The following is a 12,140-nucleotide window of genomic DNA, read 5'->3' as shown; positions in this document are numbered from 1 at the left end:
AGTTAACAAATTTTGACTTTAACCAAATCTTATATGCAGAGTAAAAAGAAACGTAGGGAGTACAACAAACATCAGAAATAATAAAAATTACGTCCAGATTCATAGACCACCTAGTGATGACTACAAGCACTGAAGCGAGCCAAAGGCGCGCCGCCGTCATTGCCCCTCCCTTCGGAGCCGGGCACAACTTGTTGTAGTAGACAGTCGGGAAGTCGTCGTGCTAAGGTCTCATAGGACCAACGCCCCAGAACAGCAACCGTCGCCGATGAAAAAAAATTTAGATCGGAAGGATCCAACCTGAAGACACATGAATAAAGACGAACAAAGACTGGATCCGAGCGGACCCACCAAAGACAACCACCGACCAAATCTCGTGAGATCCGCCGGAGACACACCTCCACACGCCCTCCGACGATACTAGACACACCATTGAGACGGGGGCTTGGTGGGGAGAACGTTATTCCATCTTCAAGAAGTCACCGCCGTCTCGTCTTTTTGAGGACGTCTATGTCTATGTTTGACCACGGTTTCAAGAGAAAAATAGCTTACTGTAAATCTAAAATTTTATTCCATCCATTTCAGATTATGAGGTGTTCTGAAATTCTAGGAAGTCAAAATTTTGTAGGTTTTATACAATTTATAAATGAAAAATCATCTCAACAGTGGATACATAAATGGGATTGCTAAACCTTAATTGAGTCTTGGTGGATGCAACATTTGTAAGATCTTATGTGAAAATCCGTGCAACTTTTTTTAATTTTCTCTCTCTTTGTTTTATATATGTTCAGTTACTTGCCTGGGATTTGATTAAATCTCAGTCGATTAAGATCTAGCCACACACACTAGATAAAATATAAAGATATATGTCATGGCAGATATAATGACACTAGTTTAGTATTGTAAATTTCAATATTTTCCTCTCAAAACCATGGTCAAACGTAGATACTCCCTCCTTACATCTATATAGGTCCTAATGCGTTTTTTTGAGGCTAACTTATACTCCATCCGTCCGGAAATACTTGTCATCAAAATGAATAAAAGGGGATGTATCTAGATGTATTTTAGTTTTAGATATATCCTTTTTTGTCCATTTTGATGACAAGTATTCTAGGAGTATATTGAAACACGAGTAACATTTTGGAACAAGTTGAGTATTATTCCTTAAGTTAGATTCCCTTATATTTTGGGACAGAGCGACTAACATTGTGAGATGAACCGAGTTAATATAGTCTAGTCTCCAAAACATAGCTTTGCCCACTAGTTTTCAATTTCTCTTTGCCTATTTATTAAAGACTCCTGTGGCGCAGGCCGAACTGCACAGAGGATGGAAGCAATGGTGGCCGTGGCTGTGCTTGTGCCTTGGCTAGCATGGCTCATCGTCTCTTTCCTTTCCCTCTACCTCCTCAGCCTGCTGGCGCACGCGCGCTCCGGCCTCCCTCCGGGCCCCCGCCCACTGCCGCTCATCGGCAGTATCCACCTTCTCGGCGACAAGCCGCACCGCTCTCTTGCTCGCTTAGCCAAGATACACGGCCCGCTCATGTCCATCCGCCTCGGCACGGTCACCACGGTCGTCGTCTCCTCCCCCGCCATGGCCCGGGAGTTCCTGCAGAGGCATGACTCCGTGCTCGCCACCCGGTCCGTGCCTGACGCCACCGGCAAGCACGCGGTAGGCTCCGTCGCTTGGCTGCCCCCCGTGCCACGGTGGCGCGCGCTCCGCAAGATAATGGCCACGGAGCTGTTCGCGCCGCAGCGGCTCGACGCGCTCCACCACCTCCGGAGCGACAAAGTGAGGGAGCTCACGGACCACGTCGCGCGGCTGGCGCGCGAGGGCACGCCGGTGAACATCGGCCGCGTGGCCTTCACGACGAGCCTGAACCTTGTCTCCCGAACCATCTTCTCCATCGACCTCACGAGCCTCGGTGACCACGGCCGCTCCAAGGAGTTCCATGAGGTGATCACGGGCATCATGGAAGGCTTGGGGACCCCCAACGTGTCGGACTTCTTCCCGGTGCTGGCGCCGGCCGACCTGCAGGGCATGCGCTGGCGGTTGGCGCGGCTGTTTGCACGGCTGCACGCCGTGTTCGACGCCGAGGTGGACCAGAGGCTGCGCGGCCGCGACGCCGGCCAGCCCAGGAAGAACGACTACCTCGACGTGCTGCTCGACTTGGCGGCGAGTGAGGATCGGAAGGACCTGCTCGACCGTGAGACGCTACGCTCACATTTTACGGTAAACACAACTTACCTCTGCCTCCAGTACCCCCGGTAACGTACTAACGTCACGCACAGCGCCGCGGCTCAGACCCTTGCAGAACGCGCACGTCGACACTCACCTCCGGCGAGCGCAGCGGCCAGCCGGCTCGCTGCACCACTTGCAGCAGCCGCGCCATGGCTCGTCACATCACCTGCATCGACAACTTATATGTACAATGCAGCATTCCAATTCCTGCGCGTAGCTCCAGTCAGCGCAGCACCGCTTGCAGGAGCTGCGCCACCGCCCGGCCGCCACGGGGGAAACATTGGAGAGCTCACTGTAGGAAAAATATTTGATGCAAGATAATTCATTGATCTGGTAAAATAGGGGGGGTCTATATATAGCCAGGACTTATCTCCCACGCTAGGTACAGGTTAATAGAAGATTTTTTTTTAACACGGTACATGCGCGAGTGCTCATATATACGCGTATACACTCAGCCTTATGAACGCACATACGCACACTCTACCCATATGAGCACCTTCGAGAGACCGAGCTGGCATATCATCTTGAGATTTACGAAGTCACCGTAGGCGTCTCGTTGTCGATGGGGACGTCTCCTCTCACTCAAAGCGCATCGTCGGAAATCCTGAAATAAATCCAGAAATAATGCGATCATCAGAATTTGAACCCTGGTGGGCTGAGACACCACTGTCCCTCTAACCATCCAACCACAGGTTGGTTCACCAGGTCAATAGAAGATTAGGAGGCATGACGGTTAGATAAATACATGGCCCTACCCTATACACATATGTACGTTCAACCTCTGCAGTCGAATTGTCGTGTCTGGGCAAAGACTGGACCGGAACATTCAAAGCTAGACGCCGGCAAGCCTTTGGTCATTCTGTCGACGAGTTGTTGCGTCATGGGAATATGAAGAACTTGAACCTTCCCAAAAGCCATTTGTTCGCGGACAAAATGAATATCCAGCTCGATGTGCTTGGTGCGACGATGATGGATCGTTTTGACGGAGTGGTAGATGAAGGAGAAGGTGGCGCAGTAGACCATGGTGGCTTTGTGGACTGGATTGCAAAGCTCATGGAGAAGATGCCGATGCCACATACACTTAGCAACGGTGTTGGCCACACCACGATACTCCGCCTCAGCACTGGACCGTGAAATCGTGGGTTGTCGCTTGGACGACCACGATATGAGTGATGGTCCAAGGAACACACAATATGCAGATGTAGAGCGGCTAGTGTTTCAAGCAGCCAACCCAATCAGCACCCGAGTAAGTGACGACGTCGGTCAAAGGCCAAGCCTGCAAGTTGATGTCGAGATCCATGTGACTATGAATATACCATAGAATCCGCTTTACCAAGGTCCAATGAGCAGCTCAAGGAGCGTGCATGTGAAGGCACACCTGCTGAACAACATACTACAACTCGGGACGAGTAAGCGTCATGTACAGCAAGGCACCAACGATGGACCTGTAGAAGGAGACATTCGGGGCTGGAGAACCGTCAGTAGCAGAGAGCTTGACCTTTCGTATCCACGGGTCTAGCCGTGGGCTTGCAGTTAAGCAAGTCGGCACGGTCAAGGAGCTCATGAGCAGACTTCAGCTGGTGGAGGAAGAAGGTGTCGGCGCGATATACTACCCCGATGCCGAGGAAGTAGTGGAGCAGCCCAAGTCCTTGAAGACGAACTAGGCGTGAAGGCGCTCAGTGAGTCATCGAAGGAGATCGGTGGTGAGCGCTGTCTGGATAATGTCGTTGCCATAGAGAAGAAGATAGGCGGTAGCATCATCTTGGTTGTATACAAACAATGACACATCCGAGCGGTTGGACTGAAACCCGATCTGATGAAGAAATGTCGCGATGTACAGTAAGAGGCACGCGGTGCTTGCTTGTGCCCATACAAGGAGCATGAGAGCAAGTAGACGTGGTCGAGATGTGTGTTGTCGACGAAGCCGGTAGACCGTTAGCAATAAACCTATTCATCAAGATGACCATGACAAATGGCGTTGGAGCCATCCATCTGGTGACCCGGCCATGCACGAGATACCATGAGCTGGAGGACGATGTGGATCATGACCGGTTTTACAATCAGAGAAAAGGTGTTAGTCAAGTCAACGCCGGCTTGCACGCTGCCTAAAGCCTCACACCACCCAATGAGCCATATAACGCTCAAGTGTGCCATCGAGACGGAGCTTGTGATGAAACATCCACTTGCCGCTCATAACATTGGCACGTGGGGGATGAGGGACGAGCTGCTACTTCCTGCTCCACAATAAGGTGTTAAAAATCCTCCTGCATAGTTGCAAACCACTGAGGAATGCAGAGATGCACATGCATAGGTGGGAAGCGACGGCAGCGGGGAAGTCGATGTAGTGCAGACATACTCGTCGTCAGGATAGCGAGTACTCCGGCGAAAAACAAACGTGCGCGCACGAGTGTCCAGTCCGGGCGCGACGACCAGAGCAACGACCGGCAAAGCAGCCAGGGAGGCCGGCGAGGCGACCTAAGTGGGTGGCGTGGCCTACATGGGGGGGGGGGCAGAGAGACACTCAGCAAGGCAGCCTCTGAAGAGGCGGCCGGAGCTGGCGATGGGGCCGCCATGGCGCGCCTAGGGGGAGCACCGCGTAGCCCATCAAAGCCAGCCATAGAGGACTTCGGTGCCACATCTGTCCATGGTATCTTCTTAATCAGAAAACACTTATCATCAAAGTAAACGTGCCATGAAGTGATGACTCAATCAGAGACGGGGTCATACATAGTAGCGATATCCCTCCAAGGTATATGTAGGCAAGAGACCGGGGGTGGGGGGCAGCTTAAGCGGTGCAGTAGAGGCGACACTCGGATAGCAAAGGCACCCAAAAACCCGTAACTCACCATATGAAGGTGGTGACCAAGGAAATATTGGGTCAAGAACAACGACTTCTTCTAATCTAATGTAATGAGATGAATATCAAATCTCATGCTACATACAACAAATTCTAGCGTATATGATGCATCCATACAGTATCACAATGTGCAGTTCAAAGAAATTTTGATTCTTCATTAGCACATTTAGCAAATTACAGCGTACTCTTGGTGATGCATGTTTAGTTTATCTAAATAGATACATTTACTAGACTATATTCATGTAATATTATATTTGAATGTTAGGATTTGTTTGCTGCTGGTAGTGATACCAACTCTAGCACAGTGGAATGGGCAATGACCGAGCTTCTCCAAAACCGATCATCAATGGCTAAGGTTTGCGACGAGCTTGTGCAAGTTATCGGCGTAAGAAAAAACATTGAAGAAGCTGACATTGCTCGGTTGCCCTATCTTCAAGCTGTCATAAAAGAGACTCTTCGACTCCACCCTCCTGGTCCATTGTTGTTGCCACGCCAAGCAAAAACAACTGTCAAAATAGAAGGTTACACAATACCCATGGATTCGCGCTTGTTCATAAACGTATGGGCAATAGGACGAGATAAAGATGTGTGGACTAAACCTGAGAAGTTTATGCCAGAGAGGTTCTTGGGATCGACTATTGACTTTAGGGGTATGGATTTTGAGCTCCTTCCATTTGGTGCGGGGCGTCGGATCTGCCCTGGAATAACATTGGCAATTTGGATGGTGCATGTGAAGCTCGCTTCATTGTTAAATCAGTTTAGGTGGAGTCTCCCTGTTGAGATGGAACATGATGGGATTGATATGGAAGATCAGTTTGGCATTACACTAGCGAAGGTCGTGCCTCTTTGTATTATAGCAACACCAATTTGATCCGATAAGAAATTGCAACATTGTTAAGAGTGGATTAGATGTTGTTAATGTGTAATAATTTAAATGAATGGACCATGTGATTTGTACCATTATTTATGTGACAACTTCCATATTCTCTCATAGTTCCAACCTTTTGTGCCTTCATTATCCACTGATTTGTTGGAAATATGCCCAAGAGGCAATAATAAATATAATTATCCACATTTATAATTAATGTATATTTTATGTACTATAATTGCTACGCTTCTTGAATGTGAGACTTAGAGCATAACTCATAAGCAAGTGTGGAAACATAAACATAATAATACGTTCCTGGACTCGTCTCTGGGACTAGCTCATGTGTTGCATAATGACCCAATTTTCCTGATCATAAGGCATTGTTGAAGTAACAATGATTCCGACAACAATGATAGCACATTCTAATCGGAACAATGGTGTTGAACAAACCCAACCGCATGATATACTACAAGAACATACACTACAAAAACACTTCCGTGATAATACATGTTTGTCACAGCAGGTCATGTATTTTGTCACGCATGTATACCGTGACGATTTTATGATAGAATCAAGATATGCATACATGTACATCCATGACAATTTGGTAACAACCATGTCACACTGCTCTGAGAACTTCATTTTGATGATTGTAAAGATGGGAGTCTGTGTAGCACGCGTGAGAAATATCTCTTCACTCACTAAATGAGCATGGTGTTGGGGCCAAATTCAAAATACTGGCAGGTAAGAAATTGAGACCATGCGCAACTACTAAACATTAGATATATCTTGTTTATAAGTAAGAAAGCAATTAGCCATTGTGTAGCTCGTGTTAACTAGCTGGAACATTATGTGGCTTGTTTCAAAAGATTCTTAGGGATCATAATGAACTGTAGAGGGATTCATACAAACCTACTACAATAAGCAAAACTATGTAATCATTAGTCAAGTCAGTCAGTTGACTGACAAGAAAACTACAGTATGGCTCTGACGAACCAAGCAAATAAATATTCCTCAGAGAAACAAGCAATTAAACTGTTGTGTGTAAGCGAGTAGTTTTAGATGGTGGCCCTTCTATAAACTAGATTGTGAGCCTCATGCAGTCATAATAGGTTAATAGACTTCAAAGCTTCGGGCACACTTTGCCAAAGTAATGAAATGTTAAGTCATATAATTACGTCAACTAATAGTTATAAAAGTACTCTACATCAGCTAGCATTATTTGGGCATCTCATTAACTGCAAGAAAAATAAAACAATTGAAATGAAAAATTTAATTATGCCTGAAGCAAACAATCAATTGAACTGTTGTGTTGGTAGCATGGAAGCATGCATGCCTCATTAACATGCTTGGCCTCGCTGCGTTTGAATCAACTGATGTATCTTCTATATAATGTAACATTGTTTGCCTCCTGTGAAGTATCTTGACTAGTGTGTGCTCAAGATCCTAGTAATGATAGGGAGGCTAATTAAGTGAACACGCCTTTGATTATGACATCAAAATCTCTACAGTAGGAAGGAGTTTCTCACGTTGTTGACTATTATAAGATGTTTTTGATATTTGAATATAGACTACATTTGGACTGAAAATGAGTGAACAGATGCAGTGAAATGTGTTTACATATATCTGATATAGAAAAAAGTTAGAACATCTTATAATAGTGAGAGAAGGGAGTAATATCAATGGCCCAATGACTGGGTTATAGGTGAAAAACCCTACGCAAGCACAACAGCAGACACATAGCATGTCCTGATAATTGAAATGCAGTGACTTACCATAACTGGTTGTACAGCCTCAGCACTGCTCCATGCTACCTCTTGAGCACGTGTTGGTTTTTCCTTGAAGAGAAAAGGGTGATGCAGCAAAGCAGCGTAAGAATTTCCCTCAGTTTTTGAGAAAGAAAGTATCAATCCAATAGGAGACCACGCGTGAGTCACCTTGTACCTACACAAACAAATAAGAACCTCGCAAACAACGCGATAAAGGGGTTGTTGATTTCTACTACACAACCTTCTTCTTGTAGACGTTGTTGGGCCTCCAAGCGCAGAGGTTTGTTGTACAGTAGCAAATTTCCCTCAAGTGGATGACCTAAGGTTCATCAATCCGTAGGAGGCATAGTATGAAGACGGTCTCTCTCAAGCAACCCTGCAACCAAATAACAAAGAGTCTCTTGTGTCTCCAACACACCCAATACAATGGTAAATTGTATAGGTGCACTAGTTCGGCGAAGAGATGGTGATACAAGTGGTATATGGATAGTAGATAATGGTTTTCGTAATCTGAAAAATATAAAAATAGGCAAGGTAAGTAATGATAAAAGTGAGCACAAACGGTATTGCAATGCGTTGAAACAAGGCCTAGGGTTCATACTTTCACTAGTGCAAGTTCTCTCAACAATAATAACATAATTGGATCACATAACTATCCCTCAACATGCAACAAAGAGTCCCTCCAAAGTCACTAATAGCGGAGAACAAACGAAGAGATTATGGTAGGGTACGAAACCACCTCAAAGTTATCCTTTCTGATCGATCTATTCAAGAGTCCATAGTAAAATAAGATGAAGCTATTCTTTCCAGTCAATCTATCATAGAGTTCGTACTAGAATAATACCTTAAGACACAAATCGACCAAAACCCTAATGTCACCTAGATACTCCAATGTCACCTCAAGTATCTGTGGGTATGATTATACGATATGCATCACACAATTTCAGATTCATCTATTCAAACCAACACAAAGTACTTCAAAGAGTGCCCCAAAGATTCTACCGGAGAGTCAAGACGAAAACGTCTGCCAACCCCTATGCATAGGTTCATGGGCGGAACCCACAAGTTGATCACCAAAACATACATCAAGTGGATCAATAGAGTACCCCATTGTCACCACGGGTATCCCACGCAAGACATACATCAAGTGTTCTCAAATCCTTAAAGACTCAATCCGATAAGATAACTTCAAAGGGAAAACTCAATCCATTGCAAGAGAGTAGAGGGGGAGAAACATCATAAGATCCAACTATAATAGCAAAGCTCGCGATACATCAAGATCGTACCACCTCAAGAACACGAGAGAGAGAGAGAGATCAAAAACATAGCTACTGGTACATACCCTCAGCCCCGAGGGAGAACTAATCCCTCCTCGTCATGGAGAGCACCGGGATGATGAAGATGGCCACCGGAGAAGGATTCCCCCTCCGGCAGGGTGCCGGAACGGGTCTACATTGGTTTTCGGTGGCTACAGAGGCTTCTGCGGCGGAACTCCCGATCTATTGTGCTCTTCGAAGTTTTTAGGGTATATGGGTATACATAGGTGGAAGAAGTACGTCGGTGGATCTTCGGGCTGTCCACGAGGCGGGGGGCGCGCCCAGGGGGGTGGGTGCGCCCCCACCCTTGTGGGCAGCCCGGGACTCTCCCGGTCCATCTCCTATACTCCGTGGGCTTCTTCTGGTCCAAAAATAAGTTTCGTCAAGTTTCAGGTCAATGGGACTCCGTTTGATTTTCCTTTTCTGCTATACTCTAAAACAAGGAAAAAAACAGAAACTGGCACTGGGCTCTGGGTTAATAGGTTAGTCCCAAAAATCATATAAAATAGCATATAAATGCATATAAAACATCCAAGGTTGATAATATAATAGCATGGAACAATAAAAAATTATAGATAAGTTGGAGACATATCAGCATCCCCAAGCTTAATTCCTGCTTGTCCCCGAGTAGGTAAATGATAAAAATAGAATTTTTGATGTGGAATGCTACCTATCATATTCATCATGTATCTTCTTTATTGTGGCAAGAATGTTCAGATCCATAGGATTCAAGACAAAAGTTTAATATTGACATAAAAATAATAATACTTCAAGCATACTAACAAAGTAATCATGTCTTCTCAAAATAACATGGGCAAAGAAAGCTATGCCTACAAAATCATATAGTCTGGCTATGCTCCATCTTCTCCACACAAAGTATTTAAATCATGCACAACCCCGATGACAAGCCCAACAATTGTTTCATACTTTTGATGTTCTCAAACTTTTTTCAATCTTCATGCAATATATGAGCGTGAGCCATGGATATAGCACTATAGGTGGAATAGAATGGTGGTTGTGGAGAAGACAAAAAGGGAGAAGATAGTCTCACATCAACTAGGCGTATCAACGGGCTATGGAGATGCCCATTAATAGATATCAATGTGAGTGAGTAGGGATTGCCATGCAACGGATGCACTAGAGCTATAAATGTATGAAAGCTCAACAAAAGAACTAAGTGGGTGTGCATCCAACTCGCTTGCTCACGAAGACCTAGGGCATTTTGAGGAAGCCCATTATTGGAATATACAAGCCAAGTTCTATAATGAAAAATTCCCACTAGTATATGAAAGTGATAACATAGGAGACTCTCTATCATTTAGATCATGCTGCTACTTTGAAGCACAAGTGTGGAAAAAGGATAGTAGCATTGTCCCTTTTTTTATTTGGCCCTTTTTTGGGACAATGCTCTATTAATGATGATCATCACACTTCTATTTATTTACAACTCAAAGATTACAACTCGATACTAGAACAAAGTATGACTCTATATGAATGCCTCCGGCGGTATACCGGGGTAGCAATGAATCAAGAGTGACATGTATGAAAAATCATGAACGGTGGCTTTGCCACAAATACGATGTCAACTACATGATTATGCAAAGCAATATGACAATGATGAACGTGTCATGATAAACGGAACGGTGGAAAGTTGCATGGCAATATATCTCGGAATGACTATGGAAATGCCATAATAGGTAGGTATGGTGGCTGTTTTGAGGAAGATATATGGTGGGTGTATGGTACCGGTGAAAGTTGCGCGGTACTAGAGAGGCTAGCAATGGTGGAAGGATGAGAGTGCGTATAATCCATGGACTCAACATTAGTCATAAAGAACTCACATACTTATTGCAAAAATCTATTAGTTATCGAAATAAAGTACAACACGCATGCTCCTAGGGGGGATAGATTGGTAGTAAAAGACCATCGCTCATCCCTGACCGCCACTCATAAGGAAGACAATAAATAAATAAATCATGCTCCGACTTCGTCACATAACAGTTCACCATACGTGCATGCTACGGGAATCACAAACTTCAACACAAATATTTCTCAAATTCACAACTACTCAACTAGCATGAATCTAATATCACCATCTCCATATCTCAAAACAATTATCAAGTATCAAACTTCTCTTAGTATTCAATTCACTTCATATGAAAGTTTTTATTATACCACACTTGGATGCCCATCATATTAGGACTAGTTTCATAACCAAAGCAAACTACCACGGTGTTATAAATACTCTCAAAATAATATAAGTTAAGCACGAGAGTTCATCTATTTCTATAAAATAAAACCCCCACCGTGCTCTAAAACGATATAAGTGAAGCACTAGAGCAAATGATGAACTACTCCAAAAGATATAAGTGAAGCTCAATGAGTAGTGGAATAATTATGCAACTATGTGAAGACTCTCTAACATTTAATAATTTCAGATCTTGGTATTTTATTGAAACAGCAAGCAAAACTAAGTAAAATAAAATGACGCTCCAAGCAAAACACATATCATGTGGTAAATAAAAATATAGCTCCAAGTAAAGTTACCGATGAACGAAGATGAAAGAGGGGATGCCTTCTGGGGCATCCCGAAGCTTTGGCTTTTACGTGTCCTTAGATTATCTTGGGGTGCCATGGGCATCCCCAAGCTTAGGCTCTTGCCACTCCTTGTTCCATAATCCATCAAATCTTTTACCCAAAACTTGAAAACTTCACAACACAAAACAAAACACCACTTCAAGGTACTGTAATGAACTCATTCTTTATTTATATTTGTGTTAAACCTACTGTATTCCAATTTCTCTATGGTTTATAAATTATTTTACTAGCCATAGATTCATCAAAATAAGCAAACAACACATGAAAAACAGAATCTGTCAAAAACAGAACAATCTGTAGTAATCTGTGACTAACGCAAACTTCTGGAACCCCCAAAATTCTAAAATAAATTTCTGGTCGTGAGCAATTTATCTATTAATCATCTACCAAAAGAATTAACTAAATAGTACTCTTCAATAAAAAAATGGCAGCAATTCTCGTGAGCGCTAAAGTTTCCGTTTTTTTACAGCAAGATCAACAAGACTTTCCCCAAGTC

At 44.2% G+C, this 12,140-nt stretch overlaps 1 protein-coding gene across 1 annotated transcript; it reads left to right on the top strand.

Annotated features, from left to right (window-relative positions):
- The first annotated feature begins 1,247 nt into the window (after nt 1-1,247).
- LOC125540239 (geraniol 8-hydroxylase) lies at nt 1,248-6,086 on the top strand. Its single transcript, XM_048703817.2, has 2 exons — nt 1,248-2,227; nt 5,359-6,086. The coding sequence occupies exons 1-2, from the start codon at nt 1,325-1,327 to the stop codon at nt 5,962-5,964; spliced, it is 1,509 nt and encodes a 502-aa protein (XP_048559774.2). The 5' UTR covers nt 1,248-1,324; the 3' UTR covers nt 5,965-6,086.
- The last annotated feature ends 6,054 nt before the right edge of the window (nt 6,087-12,140 follow it).

Source organism: Triticum urartu, chromosome 2A (genome assembly GCF_056163025.1).
Source record: "Triticum urartu cultivar PI428250 chromosome 2A, HENAU_Tu73, whole genome shotgun sequence".
Classification (NCBI taxonomy): Eukaryota; Viridiplantae; Streptophyta; class Magnoliopsida; order Poales; family Poaceae; genus Triticum; species Triticum urartu.
Note: the sequence above shows the minus strand (reverse complement) of the source record. Positions and strands in the feature narration are given on the sequence as shown.